Source organism: Falco punctatus (assembly GCF_963210335.1).
Source record: "Falco punctatus genome assembly, chromosome: 15".
Classification (NCBI taxonomy): Eukaryota; Metazoa; Chordata; class Aves; order Falconiformes; family Falconidae; genus Falco; species Falco punctatus.
The window spans coordinates 24,082,020-24,108,603 of NC_137595.1; the positions used below are offsets into that span (position 1 = coordinate 24,082,020).

Sequence of the window (26,584 nt, forward strand, 5' to 3'; positions counted from 1 at the left end):
TGCAGGCAGCCCCGGCCCTGCCCCTCCGCCGCAAGCCCCGGCCTGCTCCGGCGCGGCGGGCGCTGCTGCGCATCGCGGCACGGGCGGCCCACGCACGGCCCCAAGCACGCGGGCACGGGCGGGCATTCGCACCGCCGCCGCGCACATACGTGTGCACCGCCCACACACACCCCTGGCACAGGCACGCACATGCACCACCGCCGGGCACATGCATGTGCGTGCTCCCACATGTGTGAGGCATGCTCAGCCTGGGCATGGGCACGCACATGCACTGCCGCTGGGCACACACAGGTGCACCGCTCTTGCAGGCACACGCACAGGCATGGGCGATCACACGCACTGCCACCATGCACACATGCGTGTGCCGCCCACACAGGCAAGGGCCAGCACATGTGCAGGCAGGGGAGAGCACAGCCACCATGGCCACGCACATATATGTGCACTGTCCCCGCAGGCATGGACAGGCGCGTGCGTGGGCATCATCAAGTACACACATAGCTGCCATGCCCATATGTGTGAATGCAGGCACCCATGAGCAAGCATGCACATCCCAGGCATGGGACGGCACCTGTACCACATCCGTGCACGTACATGTGCATGAGCATGGGTGAGCACACATGGCACCACCATGCACATACATGTACGCCACCCACACATGCAAGGGCATGCACATGGCTGGCACAGGCAGGTATGCAGACTGTGGCCATGCACATACATGTGCACACACCCATGCATGCATCAGCATGCAGTGCTCAGACATGGGCGAGCAAATGCACTGCTGTCATGTATGTGCATGTGCCCACACCCATGCAGGCACATGCATGCACATGTACAGGCATGGGTGAGCACAAATACTGCTGCCATGCACATGTGTTTGCACACATCCATACATGCACAGGCATATGCATCCCAGGCATAGGCAAGCACACGCACTGCCTCTATGCAACTACATATGCATATGGCCACACATGCATGGGCATGCACGGGCACGGATGAGCACATGCACTGATGCCTCCACACACTTACTTGTGCGCGCACACACACACACATGCACACAAACTGTATGAGCTGGCAATGTGCACTTGCAGCCAGGGTGCATCACCAGCAGCATGGCCAGCAGGTCAAGGGAGGGGATTCTCCCTCTCTGCTCCGCTCTGGTGAGACCCCCGGGAGCACTGCACCCAGCTCTGGGGTCCCCAGCGCAAGGAGGACACGGACCTGTTGGAGCGGGGCCAGAGGCGGCCACAGAAATGGTCCGAGGGCTGGAACCCCCCTGCTAGGAGGAGAGGCTGAGAGATCTGGGGTTGCTCAGCCTGGAGAAGGCTCCGCGGGGAGACCTTGCTGCGGCGTTTCAACATCTGAAGAAGGGCCGAGAGAGACTTTTTACCAGGCCTGTAGCGACAGGACAAGGGCGACAGTTTTGACCTGAAGGAGGGCAATTCAGCTTGGACATAGGGAAGAAACGTTTTTTGATGAGGGGGCTCAGGTTGCCCAGAGAAGCTGTGGATGCTCCATTCCTGGGACTGGTGAAGGCCAGGCTGGGGGTGGGGGGCAGGGTTTGAGCAACTTCATCTAGTGCGAGATGTCCCTGGCCGGAGGGTTGGACTAGATGGTCAAAGATCCATCCCAACCCAGACCCTTCTGCGATTCTATGGTGCACATGCATGCATGCAAAGGTGTATTTGTATAGGAACACGCTCCAGGGTGTGTATATGGAGCTCACATGCACATGTGCACACATATGGGTGTGCCCCCAAAAATACCATGGGGAGGGAGAGAGGGCCTGGCCCTCCTCTTTCCACCCCACAGCATGCACATGGCCCTGGCCTCGTAGTATGGGGACCCATAGCCCCTGGTGCCCAGCCCTCAACCACTGCTGCCCTGTGACCTCCATGCTGGCAAATGACCAGGCCTGGACAAGAGTCCCACATCCCCCCACCCCGCCATGGGCCACACCCAGGGGCAGGGGGCCTGGGTCTCCCTCATCCCCCACCTTGTGTGTGGCTTTGCTCTTTGGGCTGTAATAAGCAAGGGGGCAGGGGGACCTGCTGCGGGATTTGGACCTCCACATTTTGGGACTCCCTGGTTCACATGGGGGGGGGGACGACACAGGGGGCTTGGCTCTCACTAGAGCATCGCTACCCCCCCATGTCCTCATCCTCCCCCACCTCCTGGTCCCTCAGGACCGAGGGTGTGGGATACAGGGATATGGACCAGGGAACTGTAAAATGGAGTGGTTACAGTGATGGTGAGACAGACAGCATGATCAGGGGCTACCCCAGTGTGTCTGGGTTCTCTCTGCACCTCTGGGAGACCCAGTAGCCCTGCATGCTACAGTGAGCCTGCTGGCCTGCAGCTCCCCTGGGGTCCCACACAGGGAACCCCAGGACCCCCACCCCATGGCTGCATCCAGCGCAGGCACTGAGGGTCTTGGTAGCCAGCAGCCTGGCTGCATCCCATGCTCTGGGTCCATGGTCCTGCCTGGCAGCAGTAGGAGCTGCGTGGAGGGGCAAGCAAGTCTCGAACGGAGACTATGGGGCACAAATACATGCATCCCCCTCCCCATATGCCTGTAGTTACCCATATGCATGGGCTTGCACGTGTGGCTGTGCCCACACACACCTACACATGCATGCATTCACCCATGTGCACTTACCTGCCTGTGTATTTGCTCACCTGTGTGCACACACACATGTGCATGCATTCATATGTGCACAACACACATACATGGACACATTCACCCTTGTGTGTTCACCCACATGTGCAGTCACTCGCCACTGGTGCTTGTGCTCCCTGGCATGGGGCTGTGCTCCTCCCAGCACGTGTGCTCACATGTATGGTGTGTACTCATCTGTCTGTGCATGTGTGTTCAGGTGCATGTTCCTGCATTCACCTGTGTGTGCGCGCGTTCAGCTGTGTTCTCACGTGTGCGCAGGCATTCACCTGTGCTCACGCATGTGTTCACCTATGTGCTCTGACACGCATGTGCCTGTATTCCCTCACGCAGCCACGTGCTCACAATCAGCATGCTTTCAGCCATGCACCTACATGCTCCTGCGTTACCCTGGTGTGTGCTCACACACTCACCCCTGTGCACATGTGCTTACCAGCACATGCATGGGCTCACACACAAGCACATTCCTGTGTTTCTGCACCAACACGCATGTGCATATGCTCCAACATGTCACCCGCTGATGCATGCCCATGCCCACCCACACGCACGTGTGCTCACACACCTGCTCTCATGCATCCGCTTGTGTGTGCGTGCACACGTGCCCACCCCGCGCGCGTTTGCTCACACACGTGTGCTGGTGCCACCCAGCGGCCAACACTGGCCCTGCACTGCGGCTCCCCCCTTTTTGCCCGGGATCGTGGGGCTGCCACGCGTGGGCAGGGGCCAGCGCTGCCCTGGCATGGGGATGGGGCACCAGGCCCTGCTCCCTGGTGCCCGGCTGGCACACAGAGGCCACGAGAAAGGTGCTTTGCTAGCAAGGGGACGGCAGCCATGCCCACCCATGCTGCCCTGGTGTGCTGGGGTGAACTGGGGCACCCTGGAGCCAGCTCAGCAGCAGCAGCACCGTGCCACCCCGCTGAGCACTGCCACCCCCACTAGACATCCCCCCGGCCCTGATTCCACCCCAAAAACTCTGGAGGTGACGCTGTCACTGTGAGTGCCAGGGACAATGCTACAACTGTCACCCAAGCACTGTGCCGCCTCCATGTGCCCCTGGGGAGGGGTCCAGGCCCTGTCCCCTGCCTTGACCCAGCCTGGTGGCACTGGGTGCAGAGGACTCCCTGCCCATGGCTGAATCCCTGGTGCCTGTGGTGCCACGGGAGCATTTGGGTCCCAAGCATTTGACAGGACCTGGCTCAGCCTAGCTGGGGCATCTGCCCCTCTGGCAGTCACTGGCCAGCCCCATCGCCACTGGCTGGGGCTGCAGGGACAAACCACACGAGACACAAGTTGGAACAGTTGTGCAGCTGCTGCTGCTCATTTAGTGTGAGAGAGGCACAATGGCACGCAGCAAGGCACGGACACCAGCACAGTGACCTACTAAGTAAGGGATGCCAGTCCCCCCAAGAGCAGCATATCCACCACTGGGTGCAGTCTTTGGTCCTAGCAGTGTTCCTGGGCAGGCACAGGGCGTGGCTGAGATGGGGGGCATGCGGGGGACCCCATTCCTGCCAGGCACTGTCCCAGGGCAGGGCCAGGTAGGTGTGGGGCATAGTGTTCAATGGGATCAGGGGCATGGGCAGCCACACCGGGGGTGTGTGCTGCAGTGCCAAGTGGGTAGGCATGGGTGCTGCCTGCACCCTGGGGCTGGGCCACCCAGCTATGGCCACCCCCAAAGGGGCTGGGGCCCACCCCCAGCTGCTGCCGCTTCCATGAAACCCCTGTGCAAAATCAGCAAGGCACCTGCCCGGCCCATGGGGGCATACAGGCAGCGGCAGGGCAGATGGGATGACCCAGCGTGAGGTCCAAGTGCTATTTGGGGCTGCTGCAGCACAGAGGAAGGGGACAGGTACCCCATTTCATCCTTAGGGTGGTTTTTCCTCTATTAATCCTTCCCCAGTGCTGGGGCAGAGGCTGGAGGCAAGGGCTAGATGAGGCTGGGTGGTCCCTGTGCCCACAGCACTGGTGGCAGGGGGTCTACTGCTCCCAGAACCTCCTCCTCTGGCAGGGCACCATGCCAGGGCACCGCAGTGTCCCCCGGTAGAGGGGTGCACAGCACTCACCAGCACCGGCACTGGCCCCCTGCAGTGCCTCAGCCGGCCGGGACTGGGTTAAAGAACTGCTAACCAGGGCCATTGTTTCAGACACAATGGAGAGGAAAAGGATGCCCGGGGCCGAAATTCTTTCAGCTCCCATCGGACAGACAGACAGAACTGGACAAACAGACATGACAGACAAATAAGACATGATGGAGTGCAAGAATGGTTTAACCCTTCCAGGCACTGCTGCATGGGGATGCTCTGAGGCAGCCAGGGGGTGTTTAAGGCACTCGGTGCAGCACCAGCTGCGGGATAGCCACTGGTGTCCAGGGCAAGGTAGAGGGTCCCCTGCAGGCACAGAAAGACCCGGGGAGGGGGGGACAAGATCCATCCCCCTGGTCGTCATGGGCCACGGGGAGCTGGGTGGCTGTTAGAGCCCAGGGCAGCTCTGTGGCACGACCCGCCCTGGCCTGTGCCTGGCGGGCACCACCCCCTCCCCTGCTCAGTAAACTGGAAAAATAAATAAAAGGCAGGGGCTGGACAGACAGACAGGTGCAAGGAGAGCCCTTGAGGGGCCAGCAAGCTGGGGCCATGGTCAGGGTCCTGGGGGGAGGCTGGTCAGGGGGCTAGCAGCCCTTGGGGGCCTGGCCGAGGCTTTCACGCAGGCACCGGAGCTGCTCCTGGCCCAGCTTGATCTTCTCCTCCAGCTCCCGCTGCTCGGTGATGAGGGCTGACTTCATCTTGACGAAGTGCTGGTAGTCCTGGAGGTGCTCAGCAGGCAGGTATCGCGCCACCATGGCACCCACCGCTTCCTCCCGCCGCCCCACATGCTCCTTCAGCTCCTTGGCATCCTCCAGCTGTGCCACCAGCAGCCTCTGCTTCTCTCGCAGGGCCACCTGTGGGCAAGATGGGCAGCAATGGCACAGGGTCCCACACCCCGACACCCCACAGGTGCCCCCCTGCCCCGTGCTCACCTTGTCCTCAGTGGGGGCATGCGGCCCTAGGCTGCCCAGGGCAGCCTCCACCCGGGCCAAGCGACCCGAGAGGGAGAGCAGGAGATTGACCACCTTATCCAGGTCGCCCACGAAGAGGCGGTACTTGTCAAACTCCCCTGGGGTGCAGAGGGCTTGCAGGCGGGCAGCCACATCTTCACCCAGTGCCCCATTGGCGCTGATGTCCTCCTGCAGCCCCCGCTGCGCCTCCTGCAGCACGGCCAGCTTGCGGCTCAGGCTCTCAATCAGCTGCAGCTGCCAGAGGGAAGGGGTCAGGGGCAACTGGGGCCACCCCCTGTTGGGACCTGGGGACCAGCACTTGGGTGCAGCGGTGCCATGCTGCACTGTGCCCCGCAAGCATCTGGCAATGTCCCCGATCTCTGCAAGCACCTGGCAGTGTCTCAGACCCCGTGAGCATACAGCAATGTCCCCAGTCCCTGCAAGCACCCAGCGCCACTCCTGGTCCCTGTGAGCACTCGGGAATGTCCCAGTCCCTGCAAACACTTGAGCAATGCCCTTTGTCCCTGCCAGCATCTGGCAATGCCCCCAGTTCCGCTGAGCGGATGCTCCTGGTTCTCAGCAGCAGCTGGTGACGCTCCCAGGTCCCAGAAGCACCCAACACCCCCGGTCTTCACAAGCACCTGGCAATGTCCCAGCCCCTGTGAGCATCCAGCAGTGCTTCTGGTCCCTGCAAGCACCCAGCAATGTCCCTGGTCCCCCTGAGGATCTGGTGATGCTCCTAGTTCCCGCAAGGAAGCAACGATGCCCCACTCCTTGTGAGCATCCAGCAATGTGTCTGGTCTCCAGAGCACCCAGCGATTGCAGTGGGAAACCCTGAGGGCATCGTCCCCAGCAGTGCCCACTTTACCTTCTTTTCCACCAGCTCATGGTCCACCTCTTCCTCCTCATCCTCTGAACTTCTCTCCACCTCTGGCAGCTCCTTTACCTTGCTGAGCGGCTCAGCTTTGCCCGATGCCATGCCATAATATGCTGGGTAGGATGCAGAGCTGGCAGTGCTCCCAGGGGGTGGCGAGATGGGCTCGAAGCCCTGCCTGCAGGGACACGGGCTCAGCGCCGTGGCAGTGGGGTACCGCCTGTCCTCAGCACAGTGCCCAGTACACCCACGCCAGCCCTACCTGTCCTGCGCCAGGGCCTCCAGGCGCCAGTCCCGCCGGAAATGCTCCCGCCGGGGCTGCCACTCCCCCGCCACCAGCAGCTCACCCATCACCTCGGTGGCAGTGCTGAGGGGGGCCGAGGGGGCCAGGATACCAGCCAGGGAGCGGTCCCTGCCTGCCACATCCCACAGCAGTTCCTTCGAGTCCACATGGTGGGGCTGGGGCCGGCCCCCCTGGCAGCTCACCCCCTCTGCTTTGCCAGGGCCCGGCTTGGGTGCCTCTGGGGTGGCAGGGCTGGGGCCTCCATGCAGGGGCAGGGAGCACTCACCCACACCATGGGGGCCAGCCCAGCCCCGCTCCTGGTTCCGGCTGAGACTTTGGGGCTGCTCCTCCGTCTCCCAGGGGCGCTTCACCTTCGGCCGCTCCTCCCCAGCCCCTGCCACCCTGCCAACACCCATGTGGAGGCACCCACATCAGCTCCCCTGCCCACCCATGGGGGACATGTAGGGCCATGCCCACCCCAGGGAAGGACACCCCCACCCCCAAAAAATCCCATAGCTTGCCCCAAGGGGTGGATTAGGATGCTCCAACACAGGGTTCAAAGGGTCACATGTCCCCAAAGCTACCCCGTGCCCAGGCTGTGCCCACAGCCCCGCTCCCACCCCCACGCCATGGCGGCACTTGCCTGCAAATCTCGGCACTGCCAGCATCGGGCTCAGGCATCCTGTGGAGTGACCTGGGGGGCTCAGGTCGGGGCCAGGCACCCGGTGGGGCAGGGGAGCGAGCGGCATGCCCCCAGGACCAGCCCCCCTGCTCCCCACTGAGGCTCTGGGTCCGCTCGCATACAGCCTCAGCAACGCTGTAGGTTGGCACAGGGGCAGCGGTGAAGGCAGAGCCATGCCCAGAACCATCCAGCAGGCGCTGGGACATCCGGCGTTGCCTGTACTTCTCCCAGTTGGGGGGAGGCGGGCGGGGAGGTGGGGGGCCCTTCTTTTTGGGGATGCCAGAGGGGTCCAGCTTGTCACGGAGAAGGTTCCTTTGGTCGCGGCCCCGGGGGCTAGCAGGCTCCAAGTTGAGGTGGCTTTCAGAGAAGGCTCTGCCCCGCAGTGGGCGGTGCAGGGGGTCCGGGGGACTCTCGGGGGAGCAGGCCAGGCGGTCACCATCCCATGAGAGGTCGTGCGTGGATGTGGCCCGGTAGCAGGGTGTCCACTCCGGCTCGGTGCTCTCAAAGCACGGGTGGAAGGGGCCAAGCCTTGGGAAGCCCAGTTGGTGGTGGGAGAGCTCACTGGGGAGAGAAAGGGGCACCCATCCCCCCTGGATAGTCACCCCCCACCCCCAGCAGCTCATGTCCACCCCTGCTGCAGTTTCACCAGCTGGAGTCACCCAGTCCCGCTAGTGGGGAGAGCCTGGGTTCTCCCAGTGCCCCTGTGCTGGATACAGCCCCCCAGAGACACTCCTAGCCCCCTGGCGACAGGTATGGAGGGACTCCCCTGCCACGGGCACCTCCTCACACCCCCAGGCCCTGCTTGCCCGTGGTGGCACGCGCCCCCACTTTTCAGGGTACAGCACAGCTGTGGCCAGGGCATTAAGGGAGGCACTTTGTACATCATCACCCAAATCGCAGTGATCCCTGTGCCTCACTAGCAGAGGTCCCCACCGAGTGGCATGCACGTCCTGGCAGCTGGCATGGGCTCACCTGACGGATTGGCTGGCTTTCCTGGTTATTGCCGGTGGTTCCCACTCATCTGGAGGAAACTCCTGCATGGTGGAAGGACAGGGAGTGTGAAAGCGGGGTCAGCATTCCCCTCTCCAGCAACCCCTGACCCCCGGGCACAGTAGGCATGCATGGGGTCTGCAGGGCACCCTGTGGTCACAGCACCCCCACCCCAACCCACAGTCATGCTCTGGGAGTGCAGGGTGGTGCCGGTGCTGCTCCCCAGCACAGTACTGGGGGGCTCACTCACCGTGGCAAAAGCTCTCCGGGGGGGCCAGGCGTCACTCTCCTCCCGCCCAGGGCGGGGGCCTGGACAGTAGCAGTCGGGGCAGCGTGCCCAGGGCTGGGGGTGACAGCGACAGGTGTGGCTGCGCGGCAGTGGTGGGGTGCACAGGTCCCTGCCACAGTAGCGGCAGGGCTCAGGGCACAGGGGAACCCCGCAGGGGTAGAAGCCCCGCAGGTACTCCAGCTCGCCCGGCCTCCCCTGCGGCTTGTAGCAGGGGGGCTGCTCCCGGCAGCACTCAGCATAGAGGCCGGTGGAGGCCGGCTGGCTGGGTGATGGGGGGCCATAGGTCTGGTCCATGGAGAGGTGGCGGATGTCCCGGCGCTCGGGGCCGTGGGGCTGGAAGGCACCGGGATCACACGCCGAGGGCTTGCTGTGCCGGGGTGGCACCGGCCGGCTACTCTCCTCAAAGAACCGGCGGCGGTCGGCAAAGGGCAGGAGGACGGCCTCATCGGTGCCCCGTGGCGGGGAGCTGGGGGCCGCAGGCCCCTGGCTGTAGCCCTCCAGCTCACCAGGACTGGGCGAGCGCTGCAACTGCAGCTTGTGCTCTGAGGACCAGCGCCAGTGGCCCCTGCCCGTCCGCACCACCCGCTCCGGGGATGAGGGTCCTTTGGGAACCGGCAGTGGGTCAGGGGTGGGGATGCCCCGGTCCTCCGAGCAGCTGGGGTTCCTGCCATCCTCGCTTGGCGCAGGGCTGAGACGCTTGGTTGGGGCACGGGGTCCCTCCACCAGCACGCTGCCCTCGGGGGGCTCCTCTGCCTCCTCCACCGGCTCCTCACCAGGTGGCGGGGCACCGGGACCCCGGCTCTTCTGCAGCTGGGCCTTGCGCCGCTGGATCTCGTTGCGCAGGCTGGTGGCAAAGCGGTCGCTGCGGCGGCGCATCTGAGCAGAGCGGTGGGGTGGGCCCCCAGCCCGCCGGCCCCCTGCCCGGCTCTCCTCCTCTGCCGGCCCCTCGCTACCACGCACTGGGCTGGCCCCCTGCCCATCCTGCCCACAGGCTCGCTGCAGCTCAGGGCAGCAGCGGCAGGGCGGCAGGCAGCAGCATGGCTCTGGGCAGAGCTGGGGGTCCTGGGCAGCCACCGCAGTCCCTGGCCGGCTGCCCTCAGGGTGCAGCGGGGAGAGGGTCCAGTGGTGCCCATCGGGGGCTGGTGAGGCTCGCCCGCTGCTGGAGCCCACCTGGAGGGAGCGGAGCTGGGAGGCCAGCAGCTGCTCAGGAGCACTGTGCCGGTGTGGCGCATGGCCCTTGAGGGGGGACAGCAGCAGGTTGTCACCTGCTGCCATGGCATCTGGCACCTGGTGCACGCTGCCATCCAGGTACAGCTGGTCACCAGGCTCCGTGCCCTCCCCCCGGTGTGGCTCGGCTGGGCATCGGTTGGGGTGGGAGCTCAGCATGTAATACTGGTTGGCAGAGAGGCGGTCCTTCATGGGGTATGGCACTGGCATCCTCCCACCTGCTGCCTCTGCCTCCCTATCCCTCTGGCAGAGGAAGGTGTCAGAGATCCATCGACCCTTGGCATGCAGCATGTCCACCGACACTGACACCCAGCGCCTGTCCCCTCTGCCGGCTGGGGCTGCCCGCAGACTGTCCCTCCTGACAGGGGGCTGGGGGGGCATAGGCACCCTCCAGGCCTCGGGGTGCTGGCTGGTGGGTGGCTCAGCCCCTGTGGTCAGGTAGCGCCCGTTGGGGGGCTTGCAGGAGCCTTGGAGGCTGGAGTCGACAGAGGTGGTCTCCTCAGGGCGGAGGGAGAGAGTGCAGTCAGAGGTGAGGGAGCTGGTGGAGAATGAGCTGTAGGCTGAGTCCCGCTTGCTGTGGTAGATGCCCTGGTCAATGGGTGAGGGGTCGCCTTCATAGCAGGCCTGGCCAGGCTGGTCCAGGCTCTCCATGCTCCCGATGGAGCTGCTCCGGTCGGTGCTGCAGTGCCGGGACAGTGGGTTCCACTGCAGGGACAGCTCGCTGCCACCCGGCCCCATGCCGGTGTTAGGGGTGCCCGCCACCCCCCATCTTGATCCCTGCCAGCCCCTCTGGTGGGCAAGAGATCCCAGGGAGCCAATGCCCTCCCACCACATACACCCCCCAGGATGGGGAGGGCACCGGCCAGTGCAGCCCTCGCCTGCCCTTCATCCCCGGGCTCGGGGGCAGCACCGAGACTGCCCCAGTGCTGGCAGGGGGAATGGGCTCAGGGGCACAGGGTGTGCGTGGCTCCAGCCACTCAGGCCCTGCCCACACCGGCAGCAGGGGCACAGGGACTCGGCAGCTCCTGGCCAACTCCGATGGAGCCACCGCCCCTTCCTGCCCGGAGCCAGCAAGTCATCAGGCAGGGGAAAGGGCAGCACAGGCACAGGACACGGGGTGATGCCTGACAGCGGTGCGGGGCAAGCAAGCACTCACACACCCCACACCCCTCCCGCCCCAACCCAAGTAGGTGCCCTGCCAGCTCCCTCCCCTTGTACGGTCCCACGGGTGCCCATGGGGGCTGGTCAGGGGGTCTCACCTGACATCACACCCCGAGGGCCAGGAGAGGCTGAAGGCATCAGCAAGGCAGTGCATGGCAGGGGCGTTGGGGCGGCTCTCGGTGAGCTTGGCTACATGCCAGGAATGGGGCCGGAGGACGGGCACGCTCCTCCTGCCAAGAGCAACAGCAGGAGAGGACAAGAATGGGGAGGAAGCTGGGCCGAGGAACCAGGGCTGAAGTCACTTCCTACGGGGCTTCCTGTCCCCCCCAGGCCAGCACCCGCTCGATGAGGACGGCAGGGAGGAGCGTCCAGCCCTGCCAGCACCCAGTGCTGGGCAGTGGGATCCCACGGTTGCCCCCCACCGCTGATGGGGCTCCCCTGCCTGCAGCAGCCCCACTGCCAGCATCAGCAGCGGACCGAGGACATGGCCCCAGCACAGCCCAGAGGCAATGCCACGGCAGGGTGAAGGTCCATCCAAGGCAGCCATGCCAAGGACCCTGGGGCCACATCTGTGTCCCCACTGCAAGCCTGACCTTCCCCCTTGTTCCTCAGTCCCTCAGCATCTGCAGCAATCTGGCCACACTGTGTCCCCAGGGAGGGGTCCCCAGGTGCCAAGCCCTGTCCCACCCCCTGTGTCAAGCAGCTGTGGGGGTCTCCAGCCACCCTAGCGCACACAAGCAGCGACGTCCAGTGCCACTGCACAGACACACGGGCAGATGCCACCTCCTGTACCCGCCAAGTGCCCAGCGCTGCCCCAACACCTGCTGGGTGACAGGGGTGAGCAGTGGGGTTAGCACAGTGGTCCCACCCCCTGCCCAGAGCCCCCAGACTCACCATGGATGATGCTGAGCCCCAGCACAGCCCCACGGCACCCCTTGTCCCGTGGGCAGCGCCCTGCGCCGCCCCAACCCCTAGGGACCGCTGGAACAGGAGCCCGGTCGGGATGCAGCCAAGGGAGTGGATGCGGGTCGGCAGGGGGGTGGACGGACAACTGCACAGCCCAGCCCTGCCTCTCCTTCCTTTCCCAGGCAGGCAGCAGGCAGGCAGGCAGGAAGGGAGAGGAGCGGCCACACTCTGAGGATACCGCCTAGCAAGGGGGTGGCGAGCCTGCCGCACTGCCCTGGCTCTGCTGGCAGCACCCTGGGCTGGTGTCCCGCCCACCAAGGGGTGCTGGCAGCCATGGTGGGGCTGCCCCCTACCCAGTTACTACCCTACTCAGTCCTACGCCAAAGCACGGAGCACCTCCAGGCTGGGGAGCACCTCCAGGCTGGGGACGGGGGCACTGCCAGATTCCTACCAGCGCCCCAGGCAGGTGATGCCTCCCGGGCCTTGGCACCACCCTCCGCCCCCCCGCCCCCCAACACGCAGCGCAGCCAACCTGCGGACAATCATCTTCAGGGTGCGGTAGGAGCCCTTGATGAGGATCAGGGCCTCCTGACGGGACCCGTACAGTGGCGTCCCGCTGATGTTCACCAGCTCATCGCCTGGCTGCAGCCGGTGGGACAGAGCAGCCTTGCCCCCATCCTCCACCTGGGCAACAAAGACGGGTGTTGGGGGGGGACACAGCCCCCAGAACACCCTGGGGGTGGTGGTGACACTGCCACCAGGTGCCAGGGGAGAAAAAGGCTTCAGAAAGGGGTGCCTGCACCCCAGGCACTGCAGAGGGATCTGCAGCACCAGGCTCCCCCCCTGCCCCAGTCACATGAATTTCTGAGCAAGGAAAGGGCATCAGGGAGCGGGGGGAGAAGAAAAATGTCCTGTCCCAGCAGATTCCCCCGCAGGCGGGGGTAGCACAAGGGTTCTTTGTCCAGCGCGGGTGACAGCCCCCCACTGCTGCTCCCAGCCCCACGTCAGCCCTGCTTGGGCACCCGCAGTTATTTCAGTGCCTGAAGGATGCCATCATGCTGTGTGCACGCAGTGAAGCCAACAGCAGGGGAAGTGCCGAGCTGTGCCTGGCCCTGGCACATGCCTACCCCATCCTGCCACCCACAGCCAAAATAAGCCTGGTACCCCATACTGCCATGGCATGGACGACACAGCGCTGCCAGAACTGGGGGGTCCCAGCAAGTCCCCTCTGCCCCAGCAGGTAGATACAGTGTGGGCAGTCCTGGGGTGAGCAGTGCCCAGCTGGGACAGGCAGAGCATCTGGGGCTGACACAAATCTCTGTCCATCCTGCCACTCTCAATGGCCTGGTACCACCGTGCCTAGCCCCTCACACTGCAAGGAGGACAAACGAGCCCAGCTGCTGGGCTGCATGGTGACAGTGGCATGGGGTATGCAGGTGCATGGGGCAGGACCTGGGGTACAAGTCCCCATGCCCAGTGTGGATGTGGAGCTTGACCTGGCCAGACCCTACAGCTGCCCGCAAGGTGACGGGCAAAGCTGGCCTGCCCTGTGACAGAGCTCCTCACCCTGCCCTGCCACGTCCAGTCCAGCAGAGAAACACGTTCTGCCTACAATGCCTGCAGTGCCATCTCGGCAGCCAGGCCCTGCTGCAGGGTGGCACCTGCACCTTCCCAGTAGGCTGGCCACCAGGCACACAGCCCTGGGCACCCCTTCGCAGCCGTGGTGCTGGACAGGGGCTCAAGGAGCAACCTGCTGCCCACGGGCAACATGGCACCCAGTCCTGCCCAGTGTAGCACTGCCCCATGGCTCTGCCTGGCACAGCTGTGCCCAGCACCCCACAACTCCCCATTTTTTCAGGGACCTGGGGACTGCAATGCATTGCCCAGGCTGGGCACAGCCTGACATGCCTACCTGTGCCGGTAGGCTGCCCTCCCACCCCAGAATCAGCTGTGGGGATGCCTTCCTGGGCACGGGGTCCACAGCTGCCTGCAAGGGCTCCCAGTCCCACCGTGCACTGGCTGAAGCATCTGGGCTTAACCTCTGCCATGCTGCTGCCCACCACTGGGCTGCTCCAGCTGTGCGGGCTGGCCGGGCAGGCTGTACCTTCACCCCAGCCCTTTGCCCAGCCAAGCGCCCACCCAGTCCCACCTGCCATGGCCACGGGGCTGAGTTAGCTGTGACAGGTCCCCCTCCAGTGCAGGACACCACTGGGTCTGCACCCATGTCTGGGTCACCACACACGCCAGGACGGACAGACACAGCTCAGCCCTGGCATTGCTCACCAGGAGCTAAAACTGGCACAAACAGCCTCTTGTTCTCTATTCACCACCAGTAAACTCAACGCTGGCAGCCAAACCCTGCTGCCTGCTGCCCTGCCTGGCTGGGCCAGCCCTGAGTGCTTCCCTGACATCACCCCCGGTGTTCACTCTGGGCCCTAATGGTGGCCACTGGCTGGCTCACAGGATTATCTGCCTGCCCCAGGAGAGACTTGTCCTAGAAAGCACAGCACCCGTGGCAGTTCCTGAGCTGTGCCCACCCTGCCCTACACAGAACTCCCTCCTTGCTCCCAACGTGCCTGAGGGGGCCTGTGCTGGGGGACACTTGGCAGCTCCACAGAGAATCCAGCGTGCCATGGGACTTGCCGCAGGAAGGGATCCCGCCCGCAGCGGGCTCAGGGGCCAAACTGTCCCACTTAGCGCCGGGACCCCTTTCCCCTTTTCGGCGCGGGGGCCCCTGTGCTGCCGGTGGGGGCTGCGCCCTCCCCACACGGGCCAGCATGCACACACCTCGGCTGGCCGCGGCGGCGGAGTGGGCGCCCCGGGGGACCCTCCCTTGAAAGCACAGAGCGCTGGAACAAGCCCCCTTTGTTTGCAGAGCACACGCGGTGGCGGCGGCCCGACCGGGGGGGGAGCGCGGGAGCCGGCACCCCCGTTCCGCAAGGATCCACCCCCCATTCTCAGCGGCAGTCGGGAGCATCCCCTGCCCCCCCTATCCCCTCCGCCAGCAGCCGGCGGACCCACCGGGACCCTCCACCCCGAGGCCCGGTAGCGAGTCGGGGGGGCGGGCAGTGCCCCCAGCCCCCAGCCCCCGGCAGGGCTCTGGCTCCCGCCGGTGCCACCCCAGGGCGCAGGGCAGGGACCGGAGTCACTTTTCCAGCTCCCCCAGCCAGACCGCGCTGCCCCGCGTCCCGGCGCAGGGCGTGGAGGGCCCGAGGGGGCAGCCAGCCCGGCTCGGGGCAGGAAGGCAGCCCCGGGGCCGCGGCACAGCCCGGCCCGGCAGCACCCTGGCCCCGGCAGGACGGTGGCACCGGGCGGGGAGGCGGCCAAACCGCCCGGTGACAAGCTCTCGGCCGAGCTCCGCGGCGCGGGGGACGCACTCCCGGCTGCTGCTCGGGTCCCGGCGGGTGTCCCAGGAGGTCGATGCCCCGGCGGGGCCACGGGCATCGGTGACCCCCGCGCGGCGGGACGCTGCGGCCGTAAGGACCCCACCCTCGCCCTCCCCGCTCGCGGGGGCGGGATGGACCCCCGCGCCTCCCCCCGGCGCGGCACCGCACCCCGACACCAGCCCTCTCTCCCGGGCACGGCCCTGCTCAAGCGCTTAGGGGGTGCCGGAACGGGACGGACTCCGGTCCCCTCCACCGTGGCCTCCACCGTCCCCGCAGAGCCCGGTCCCGGGGGTGCCCGGGGGCGCGGCACCCACGGGTGAGCACGTGAAGGGAGGGGCCGCGCCCCGTGGAACGGGACCGGGGGGGGGGCCCCCCCGTCGCCAGCCCAACGGATGTGCCGGAGGAATTTCTTCCTGCCGCCGGGCCTGGGCTGTCCCTCCGCCTCCTCGGCCCCGACGGTCCCCGCTCCCACTCTCCCCCGCGGCTCGGCGTGGCGGGTCGCGGGGGGACGTGGGTGCGGGAGACTGCCACGGCCCCGCCGCGCCGGGACATGCGAACCCACGGCCGAGACTCCCCGTGTCCCCATCGCCACCGCGCACCGGGTGTCGTGTTCCCCCGCCCCGCCCCGGGTCGGAGGCCCCTCGCGGGGGGGATGCCGCGGAGCCCACGCGGGACCGCGTCCGGCGGCGCCTACCTTGGAGACGATGAGAGGCTCGCCATGCTCCAGCCCGCCGCGGAGCGTGAAGCCCCAGGGCGCGCCCCCCTGCAGCTGCACATGCACGTACTGGGGGGCGCCGGGCCGGCCCTCGGCCCGCTCCATGGCAGCTACCGCCCCATCCCGGCCCGGCCCGGCCCGGCCCCGCACCGCGGAGGAAATGACACCCCCGCCGCCCGGGCTGAGCGGCGCGGGGCCGAGCACGGGGCGGGGCCGGCCCGGCACCGGGGCTGCTCCGCCGCCGCCGCCAATGAGGCGCGGGGGGACGGCTGCGATCGGCTGAGCTGGAACGGCTGGGCTCGGATAGGCACGGCACGGCTTAGCGCTGGTCAGCTTGGCTCAGCAAGGCACGGCATGGCACTTCTCAGCATGGCATGGCACGGCACAGCCTCGCTTGGCACGGCTTGGCTCAGCCCGTTTCAGCACAGCCATAGCACAGCTCAGCTCAGCTCAGCGCATGGCACAGCTTGGCACAGCTCAGCACACAATGGCACAGCACAGAACTGTGCTACTTAGTTCAGCTCTGCTTGGCCTTGCACAGCTGGACCCAGGGACCTGCACTGAGCTGCTTGGCTCAGCTTGGCAGAGCCCAGCCAGCATGGTTCAACTCAGTCCAGCTTAGCCCAGCATGGTGTGACATGGAGGACTGGCACAGCACAGCTCAGCCCGGTACAATTTGGTTCAGCATGGGATAGCCAGGGGGCCAGCATGGGCTGGCTGGCCCAGCATGGCTCAGCCCTGGCATTGTGCTGTGCAGCTCTGCTAGGCTGGCATGTTCCGGCTTGGCTCAGCTCAGTGTGGCCCAGCACAGGGCTGGTATGGTTCAAATCAGTACAGCGTGGCACGGCCAGGGCCCTGACCTGGTTTGGCTCCACTCAGCCTGGTCTGATTTTGCTCAGCGCAGTTCAGCTCAGGTTGACACAGACAAGCATGGTTCGGCTTGGCACAGCATGTCCCAGCCTGGTTTAGCTTGGCCTGGGATGGTTCAGCACAGCGTGACCCAGTTACGCCCAGCACAGTATGGTACTTCCAGGGACCAGCACCATTCGGGCCATCTCAGCACAGCTCAGCCTGGCATGGCATGGCACAGCATGGCTTGGCACAGCCTAGCCCAGCCCAGCAGCATGGTGTGGCCAGCAGTCTGGCAGTGCTCATACAGGTGCAAGAGGTGCCTGTTTGAGTGGCAGCGAGGTGATGCAGCACCCACCACAGCTCCCTGCGGCAGAAGGCTCCCCGTGGCACCCCACCCCAGCAATCACGCTGGCGCCTTGAGCCCTGCTGCCTGCAGATGAGCACGCGATGCCAGCTCCTGTCTGGCCTGCCCACTCCGGCCCCCACCCTGGCCGGCCAGGTGCCCCAAGGCAGGTGTGGCAGCATGGCTGTGCTTCACCTCTGCCTTTCCCCCACGAGGTCCAGGAGGGGCTGCTGTGCCCCTTTGGGGAAACTGAGGCAGGGCAAAGCAGCAGTGGGCAGCAGCTGGGAGTGGTGGAAGTGGATCGGCGCTGGTTCCCCGGGGAGCCCTGGAGTCCCGCTCCTCCCCTTCCCGCCCGGGGCCCGGCTCTTACTCATCTCCTTCGCAGACAGCCCAGCCGGCCGGGAAAGCTCAGCCCTGCCAGCAACGCCCGCGGCCCCCGGATGCCGGCAGGCTGGGCGGGCGCAGCGCTGTGGCCCGGGAGGGTGGGCTTGCTGTACGGGGCGGGCGAGCTACCCCCGGGTATGCCCAGCCTTGGCGCGGGAAGAGTCCCTCGAGTTTTTCTTGGCAGCCCTGTCCACTGGTGCCTGCCTCAAACCCCAGCCCAGCCTGGGGGCAGGCAGCCAGGCCATGAGCCCGGTCCTTGCACAGGCTGGGGGGTCCCAGGGCACCAGGGTGGGGCGGTCCTCAGACTGTGGCACTGAAGCCCATCCAGCAGTGACACACGGCCCCCCTTTGCATGGCCTCGGCATGTCTACCACTGGCCTTGCCACCCCCCCCCCTTGCTGTGCCCCCCAGTGCCTGCCATGCCTGGGACTTTTCCCAGACTCCAGTGGGCTTGGATGCTGCTGTGCCCTTTCTCAAATAAGTAACCAGGGCTGCCTGGCCAGGCGTGAGGGCTCTGCACCCTGGCTCACGTGTGACCCCACACCCCATTAAGCACCACATCCCTCCCTGCCCTGGCCTCCCCCCCTACGGCCCTTCCAGACCTTATTGCTGTGTCCAGCTGGCACTGGGGAGGGTGGGCAGCTCGCAGGGCAAGGCAGGCATCAATACATGCCACAGCTGCCCCCATGTCCTTATGCCCACACCGGTGGTTCCCAACCAGAGCATCAACTCCCCTGACCCTCTCCAGCCCAGCAGGAGAGCAGCACTGTCCTGTGGGGCTGGGCAGTGTACCAGGTGCCCTGCCAGGGGCATGGACTGTAGCTGCCCACACCTTGCCCTGTGGTGTGCCCATAGAGCCTGCCTCAAATAAGCACCATGAAGCAGCACCAGGGCTGGGGGGCAATGTCCTCTGTAAGGGCAATGCCTCAAATGACCCATGCCAGCAACAGGATGGGCATCACCCTTGCAAATTCTCGACCTTTGGCAAGTGCGAGCAGAGACCTCAGAGCTGGGATAGCCAAGCCCAGTAAAGCTGCAGGTATGGTGGTGCCCACAGCATGGGTACCACTGGCTGACCCGCCTGTGCTCCACAACACTGGACTCTGGGTCACTCTGCCCACCTGTGGGCCTCAGTGCCATGGTCCCTAGGCTTGGTGCCCATCTCTCAGCTGGGCTAAGTAAGGTACTGGGCAGCCTGGCTGTGCTGCTGGGCTGGCCTGGGAGCCGACCCTCAGGCTTTGTGCCTGCTCTGGGCAATGCATGCCAGCTTGCAGCAATGGGCACAAAGGTGCCAAGCCCACTGCCAGAGAGTCTGCATGGGGTGGGGGGAGCTGGAGGGGTTCTCACCAACGCGGAGCGCAGTGCTGGGCTCTAGCCATTCTCCCCTGGGATGAAGGGAGCTCCTGGCCCTTTAAACCCTGATTGGGGGCATGCCTTTAAAAGGGCCCTGAGAGCTAAGGCCTCTTACTCTGCAGGAGGAGGCTGGTCAGGAGCAGGTGGGCTGAGCGAGCTGGTCCTTCCCCACGCACCCCACTTCACCCCCCTCTCCCCTACCCCCCCTACCCTGGCACTTCTACAGCCCCTATAGCCAGGCTTCAGTCTGGCTGGCTTGGCCCCTGGTCTGGGTTTTAGTCCGTAATTTGCACTCCTTTTTGAATACAGAGCCCCCCCACTTTTCTGTTCATGTGCTGAGCTGAAGCAGCTGGCATGGCTGTCCTGGCTTGATAGCAGCTGGCAGCATCCTGCAGTGGCTACAACCAGGTCTGCCTCTCCAGGGGAAAGAAGTATGACTCCAGGCTCCCCCTAATCTTGTTGCCAGCCAGCCTCACCTTGTAGCGCTCATCCACCCACCCTCACACTTATCATGGCTTTGCTCCATCCTTTCACCAGCCTCCTCCTCCTCCTTGCTGTGCCCCTTTCCCAGGCTGCAAACCAGCCCCCACTGCCCCTTGGCTCCCTGCCTGCCATCCCCCCCCTGCCCCTCCTGCAGGCCCTGCAAGTGCGGGCACCAGGCAGCCAGGGCTGGCGAGCTGGGCCAGCAAACAGGCAGCCCCTGCGCTACATGCTGAACCTGTACTGGCGTGCTGCTGATCGTGAAGGGCGACCGCGCCATGGCCGCAGCCTGGGCACTAACACCATCCGCCTGGTCCAGGCCAACTCCCATGAGCATCAGCCCTGGGCAGGTAAGGAGCAGGTGGGCAGCAAGGGCAGTGTGGGGGCCTAGCAGAGCCAGTGGGGTGGACTTGAGCCCTGGGGGGAGTCTCTGCCTGCCTCCTTCCCCTCTTCAGTGTCCTGGCCAGGACTGGCACATCCTGTGAACTGCGGGGCTGCCCTTGGCTGTGGGGTCCCCCTTGGTGGGTGGGCCAGGCTTGCCCTGCCCCTGGGGTGAGATGGGCAAGTGCATCGCTGGCCCTGTGTGCCACTCACCCCATCCCATCCTGCCTGATACTATGTCAGGCCAGTGGTGATGGTGCAGAGGATGGGAGTTGCGCCAACCACTCTTTGCCCTCCACCCCAGCAGTGAGCCATGGCACACAGCTGCTGTTTGCTAAGGCTCCTGCCTTCCGTTGGGGCACCTGGCTGTCATGGGCTCAGCTGCCCTGTGTGGGGCCACCGCAGCACCCTGGGAGAGGGCTGTGCTGGCACAGTGCTTCCTGTGTCAAGCTAAAGGTGCACTGGCTGTTGCTTCCCTGCAGGTCGCTGGTATGTGCAGCCCCTCACCTACCGCCTGGAGGGCCAACCTGAAGCCGAGCACCTCCTCCGAGCCACTGTAGTCTACCTGCCCAGCCTACCGCTGGCCCGTGGTCACCTGCTCTGCACCTTGGAGCTGGCAGCCACTAGCAAGGCACCCGGGGTGCTGCTCAGCCCTGCTGCCCACCCTCGCCGTGGTTGGGCTGAAGCAGATGTCACCCCTTACCTGGTGCCAGGGAATGGTAGCATGGGGAGCCTGGAGCTGCGGCATGTCTGTGTGCGTGCTGGACGGGCGGGGGATCGTGATGCCCCAGTGGCACCTAGCCACCCCTTCCTCCTCCTCTACCTCAATGACACACAGGCTGGACTGGCACCTCCAGCAGTGGAGAACCGTCGGCACCGGCGTGACATGGGGACACTGGCCCATGACCTGCCTGGCTACCTGCGGGAGCAGGGAGAGAAGAAGAGTGACTGCTCCCTGCGCCCGTTCCCCGTCAGCTTTGCCCAGCTGGGCTGGGACCACTGGATCATTGCTCCCCACCGCTACAATCCACGCTACTGTAAGGGTGCCTGTCCCCGTCTGCTCCGTTATGACTACCACGTGCCCAACCATGCAGTGGTGCAGAGCTTCATCCATCAGCTGGTGGATGCCAGCGTGCCCTGGCCCTCCTGTGTCCCCTACCGCTACAGCCCCATCAGCGTCCTCATGATCGAGCGTGACGGTGGCATCCTCTACAAGGAGTATGAGAACATGATTGCAGAGGCCTGCACCTGCCGGTAACACCCACTGCCGGGGCATATCACACCCAGGTTTTGCCTATGCCTGCTGGATCTGGACTTCAGGGTTTTGTCTTGCTCCACTTGGGGCAGGCTCGCTGCCCCCACCCCCACCCCCCCCAGCCCTGTGTGGCACTGCTCTGCAGGAAGGTTTTACGATGGCAATTTTATGTGAATTGTAGGTTTTTAAAGGCAGGAGTCTGTGCTGGGGCAGTTGACCCATGGCATCTGTCCTTCCTGCAGCCCCATGGCCACTGCCTGTTGGATTACTTTTTTTTGGGGGGGTGGGCAGGCAGGAGGCAGGGCTTGGCCCAATGCTCCCAGAGATAAGCTGGGTCCCTGGACTGGAGCACAAAGTTCTTAGGTGGCTGGGTGTCTCTTGGTGGAGCTGGGGCTGGAAGGACAAGGGATCCAGGTGTCCCCATGCTTGGCACCAAGCTGGTGCTGTCTGTATCTGGTGTAACCCTGCCTGCGGGATTCCTTCCCAGCTCACGTGCACCCCATCCTGTCTAGTCCTAGCTGCAGTGGCATCTCACTGGGCTGGGAATTGGGCTGGCAGGGGGGAAAACCCTTTCCTCCCCTGCAGTTCTGCTCTAGGGGGGCTGTGAAAACTGGAGGGACCTGAGCTGTCGGCTCCTCTCCCAGTGCCAGAGGCCAGGCAGCTGCCTATGCTGGGCTCCGTTCACTGCTTCTGCTGCCACTCCTGGGCTTGCCCTATAGCAGGGCTCGGGTCTCACCCTATCCCAGGGGCTAGACCCTTGTCATGGTGTCCCTCTGCTTTCTGGTACCCTTGCTGTCCCATGGGCCTTGGGATCTGCTGGGGTCCCGGCCTGTTCCTGGAGGGGTCAGTCCCACTCCCAGCACCCCTGCCACCTGGCTTCCCTCTATTTATTGCTGACTGTAAATAAATAAATTGATGGATTTTGCTAAAGACCATTTTGGCCTGCTCTTGCTCTGTCTCTGGGGTATGGCAGGCTCCCCCTGCTCCCCTGGGACAGGCTGGTATAGACTGTGTCATTGTGCAGCACTCCTTGTGCTTGCACTGCAGGGGTGGGTGCTGCTTCCTGCTGTGCGAAAGCAGGTAAATCCCAGCTTGTTCGAGCAGGAGCTGTGAGAAGAGCCTCCCCTGCAGTGTAGACCTGCCCTGGGGCAGGGGGGACCAGATGTGGCTGCAGGCAGCTGCCTCAGTGGGGCTGGGGATCAGATGCCTCACATCCCTCTGTATTGGGCAGCTCCTGGGGGACCACAGGGGGCCAATAAGCTGGGTCTCCCCAGGCTATCTGTTACTGTATCAGGGCATTTGGCTTCCAGGGCTATTTTAGGAAGGTGTCTGAGGCAAACCTGCCTGTTCCTGGGCATGGTGCCCTGTGTTTGTAAAGCCGGGGCAAAGTTACCCTTCTTTGAGCAGCGAGGCAGGCATAGGTGGCAGCAGAAATCCTTGTTCCCAGTGCTTGGTGGCATTACCAGTTGGGTACTGCCTCTGCATCCTTATCTCATGGCTCTCTCCAGGGTCTCATCCCTTGCTTGGCCTCCAGTCCCATCTAATATTGCTGGTCCAAGCTCTGTGGGCATGTTTCGGCACTTACTCCCTCCTGTGGGTGTTCGCTGTGGGGCAGGGGGCTGCCAGCCCCAAAGTTTCTCTTGTGTCCTGGCAGTGTGAGGAGCTGCAGAGCCCCAGTCTCCTCTCCTATCCCTTGTCCCTATCTGGCCACATCCTGGCCATCTCTAGCCAGGAGACTGTGGGGAAGGGAATGTCTTCACCTTCTTTGGACTCTCGAGGACCTGACCCCAGGGGAAAGATTTTTCCCTTGTCAATCATTAAGCACATAGTGTTGACTCATCCAGGCAAGTGATGATGAAAGATGCAGGAGCTGGGCACTGTCCCAGCTCTGGGCACCGCTGGGTGCCAGTGCTCAGTGCTGGCCCTGTCAGGGACCTGCACCCCAGACTGCTGTGGCCCCCCTCGGATCTGCCAGGTGCCCAGAGACAGATGGGCACTTGGGTTTGTCTGTCCCAGCCCTGTGCCCTCGTATGCACTGTGCTGGTGGGATCTTGTGCCTGTTGGGCTGGACCCCTTCCTAGGATACCCTCAGGGACCGAGGGTTTGCCCCAGCAGTGTGATCTCTGCACTGGTGGTGGGGCAGACACTGCCAAAGGGACAGAGGAGCAGCAGTTCAGGGAAAGAGCTGCTGTCCCGCGGCTGACCCTGGCACTGTGCCAGCACCAGGGCTGCCAGGGCAGAGCTGGGTGAAGGGTGCGAAGCCCCCAGCCCAGTGTCCTGGTGCACCTTGGGGGGTGGCTCTTCCCGTGGATCCCACAGCTGTGTGAATCCCCCAAGCACAGCCTGGCACCCCATTGGCGTCAGCCCTGTGGAGAGCACCAGGAGCCCTGCCTTTGAGGACATGCCTCCACCCCATGCTCTGGCAGGAGTCTTGCCTGTGGGGCTGCCCCCTGTACTTGGGGCTGCACCGGCCCCCTGCTCTCCCCTAGGCCAGCCAGCATATCCCTGGCCCTTCTTGCCCTGCTCCAAGCCCCTTCTCCTGCCCCCAACCCACACTGGGGCTTTGCTCTGTCTCCACCAGGTCCCCAGTCACTACCCTTCTTGCCACCCATCCCAAGTGGGCACTGCCACCTCATATGCCCCATCTTCTGGGATGACACCTGGCAGGGAGCAGGTGACCTGCCCCACATCCCCTAGCAGTGCTGGGGAAAATCTGGGCCGGGCAAGGTGCAGGGGCACAGGGTGTGGAGCTTACCCAGCTGTGGAGTATAGCTGCCCCCTGCCCTAGGCACCCTGCTGGGAGCTGTAGCAGAAGGCAGACAGTGATGCCCAGGCTCCAGATGCCTCCCTCACAGGTGCCCTGCAGAGATGCTGGCAGCCCCTAGATGGGGTGGGGGTGGGGGTGGGAGCCATATTTGTGTAAGGCCATGGCCGGGGAGGAGCAGTGCCCAGTGGAGGCATGGGACGGCCAGAGTTGCCAGTACCATGGCAGCCTCAGCTGCTATTGCACTGAGCACTGGCCAAGGTGGCAGGGCCTCCCCTGCCCACCCATGCACTGCCACCAGCCTGGTGCTGCTTCTCTCCCTCCTCTTGCTTCTCCCCAGCACCCTCCAGGTGGGTTTGGGCATGGGGGGTGGGCGCTGGGGGCCAAGGGGCTCAGCACCCCCCTCCCTGCCCCATCCACCCCTCTGGGTGCTGTGGGAGCCCCGGGAGGTGGGAGGGCATGTGGCCACCTGGCTGCCATGCCTGACACCCTTCTGGAGGATGGTGGGCAGCAGACCCCTGGGTGCCCACTGCCGACACAGCCTCAAGTGCGTCACCAGGGCCTGCAGGTGAGCAAGGACCCCTGCCCGTCCCACCTGTATCACCCCCTGCCCAGCCTAGTCTATGTCCATGGGACCCCACACCTATCTCCATTCCCACAGTGTCTCCAGCCCTGGGATCCCCCCATGTACCCCAACATCCCCAGCTGTGGGGCCCCACAAGTACCCCAACCCCACCAGCCTCTTTAAGCTTTGGCAGTTCTGCATCCTCTGACCTCCCACCCCTACACCACTCCCCGCTGCCCTCAGCACAGGGACCTCCCATGCACCTCAATCCCCGTGTCCTCCAGTCCCGTTGTCCCTAGCCTAGGTACCCCCTATATGCCTGAGTCCCAGCAGAGCCCAGCTTTACCCCCCCCCGACCCAGGGATGCCCCTGCTCCAGGGACCCTGGCACAATGCTCATGGCTGCTCTGTCCCACAGGGCTGGGCGCCGTGCCCCACCACAGTATGAGTGCAGACAGACACTGGCAATCCCAGGAAAGCACCCCCTGCACTGGGACCACCAGAAACTGGCGTTTACTGTGTGCTCACTGCCTGAACAGGACTCCTTGGCAGACATGCACCCCATGGGGCTGCGTGGGGGAAGGACTGTGCCCCCATGGCCCCAGGGCAATGGTGCAGCTCAGCCTCTTTGGATGCTTTGTGCAGGCAATAAACCCACTGCCTCCCTGCCCGCATCCAGCAGCTTCTTGCCCTTGCCCACCTGTGTGAGGATAGGTTACACAGGTGCCAGGGCCACATGTGCCTGAAGGTGGCACAGGGGGGTACGTGGCACCCGTGGGCTCCTGCCTATCACCCGATGGGTGCTGAGTCTGTCACAGCACCTGCTTGGCCCCCACCTGCCCATATGTGTCCCCAGGGCAAGGGATGTTGGGGTCCCCAGGAGCCCACCACATCCACTCACTGCTGGTGTACCTCTGTGTGTGTGTGAATGTGCATATGTATGAATGTCTGCCTGCACCTATACATGTGTGTGGATATATATGCCTGTGCCTATGTGTATGCATACATGCATAGATTATGTATGTGCACAGGAAATATGCGTGTGCCTGTGTGTATGTATGTCTATGCATGTGTAGATGTGTATATGTATTCCTGCGCATATGCGTGTGTGCCTGTATGTGCTGCGCATGTGCTGTGTATACATAGAAATGCAAAAGTATGTATGCATCGTGTGTACACATGCATGTGCATGGACGCGTGTGTGCCGTGATTTAACTTTCAGCCAGCAACTACCACAAAGCCGTCTGCTCACTCCCTGCCCCCCCTAGTGAGATGGGGAGGTGAATCAAAAAAAAGGTGAAGCCTGGGGGTTGAGATAAGAACAGTTTAATAATTGAAATAAAGTAAAACAACAACGACAATAGTAATTGGAATGAAGAGGACAGGGAGAGAAAAGAATGAAACCCACGGGGAAACCCCCAAGTGATGCCCAACACAGTTACTCACCCCCGCTGAGTGATGCCCAGCCCGTTCCCGAGCAGCGGTCGGTGGCTCCCGGGCAGCTCCCCCCAGTTCAGGTACCGAGCATGACGTTCTGTGGGATGGAATAGCCCTTCGGCCAGTTCAGGTCAGCTGCGCTGGCTGCGTCCTCCCCTTGTGGCCCTGCTCGCTGGCAGCACACGCGGCATCGGGAGAGCTCAGAGCAAGCGGCTGCTACCGGCCACGGGGCGACAGCGCGCGGCCGGCGGTGCCTCGCACCGAGCCCCACGCGCGGCACGGCACCAGCTGCCGGGAGCACCGGCCGCGCCAGGAGCCGGGCGGTGCGCGCCGGGGTCTGCCCGCGCCGCCTGCCCACGCGAGTAGGGTGTGCGTGCGTGTCCGCCCGTGCAGCGCGTCCCCGCGCCCAGCTGCCCGCACGGCCCGCGGTACTCGGCAGCACCCCGCTGCTCGCGCGGCTCCCTACCCGCGCACGCGTGGTCGTGTGACTGCCCGCAGCGCTGTGCGGCCTCCGCCCGGCAGGGGGCGCCGCGCGCCGCCTCCCCCTGGCCGG

General features: G+C 64.5%; 2 protein-coding genes across 8 annotated transcripts; one reads left to right on the plus strand and one right to left on the minus strand.

The window, feature by feature from the left end:
• Positions 1 to 3,968: 3,968 nt before the first annotated feature.
• On the minus strand, positions 3,969 to 18,180 carry SHROOM4 (shroom family member 4). Of its 7 annotated transcripts, XM_080365585.1 has the most exons (11): positions 16,198 to 18,179; positions 12,650 to 12,801; positions 11,310 to 11,441; positions 8,785 to 10,771; positions 8,517 to 8,578; positions 7,506 to 8,105; positions 7,149 to 7,264; positions 6,842 to 6,995; positions 6,574 to 6,757; positions 5,688 to 5,960; positions 3,969 to 5,609 (listed from the first exon to the last, which is right to left on the minus strand). In XM_080365585.1, exons 1-11 carry the CDS (start codon positions 16,321 to 16,323, stop codon positions 5,340 to 5,342), a joined length of 4,056 nt encoding a protein of 1,351 aa, XP_080221711.1. In that variant the 5' UTR covers positions 16,324 to 18,179; the 3' UTR covers positions 3,969 to 5,339. The 7 variants fall into 7 exon arrangements, with proteins under 7 accessions (XP_080221711.1, XP_080221708.1, XP_080221709.1 ...); XM_080365582.1 differs by having other exon boundaries at positions 5,688 to 5,954; positions 6,842 to 7,264; positions 16,198 to 18,180; XM_080365583.1 differs by having other exon boundaries at positions 6,842 to 7,264; positions 7,506 to 8,072.
• A 30-nt stretch (positions 18,181 to 18,210) lies between these two features.
• On the plus strand, positions 18,211 to 25,704 carry BMP15 (bone morphogenetic protein 15). Its single transcript, XM_080365631.1, has 2 exons — positions 18,211 to 19,980; positions 20,494 to 25,704. Exons 1-2 carry the CDS (start codon positions 19,662 to 19,664, stop codon positions 21,267 to 21,269), a joined length of 1,095 nt encoding a protein of 364 aa, XP_080221757.1. The 5' UTR covers positions 18,211 to 19,661; the 3' UTR covers positions 21,270 to 25,704.
• The last annotated feature ends 880 nt before the right edge of the window (positions 25,705 to 26,584 follow it).

Coding starts and splice junctions, on each gene's coding strand:
- BMP15 (XM_080365631.1), top strand. CDS start 19,662: ATGGCTTTGCTCCATCCTTTCACCAGCCTCCTCCTCCTCCTTGCTGTG. Junction 19,981..20,493: donor TGAGCATCAGCCCTGGGCAG/GTAAGGAGCAGG, acceptor GCTTCCCTGCAG/GTCGCTGGTATGTGCAGCCC.
- SHROOM4 (XM_080365581.1), bottom strand. CDS start 16,323: ATGGAGCGGGCCGAGGGCCGGCCCGGCGCCCCCCAGTACGTGCATGTG. Junction 5,961..6,573: donor ATGAGCTGGTGGAAAAGAAG/GTAAAGTGGGCA, acceptor TCCCTCTGGCAG/CTGCAGCTGATTGAGAGCCT. Junction 5,610..5,687: donor ATGCCCCCACTGAGGACAAG/GTGAGCACGGGG, acceptor TCTTGCCCACAG/GTGGCCCTGCGAGAGAAGCA.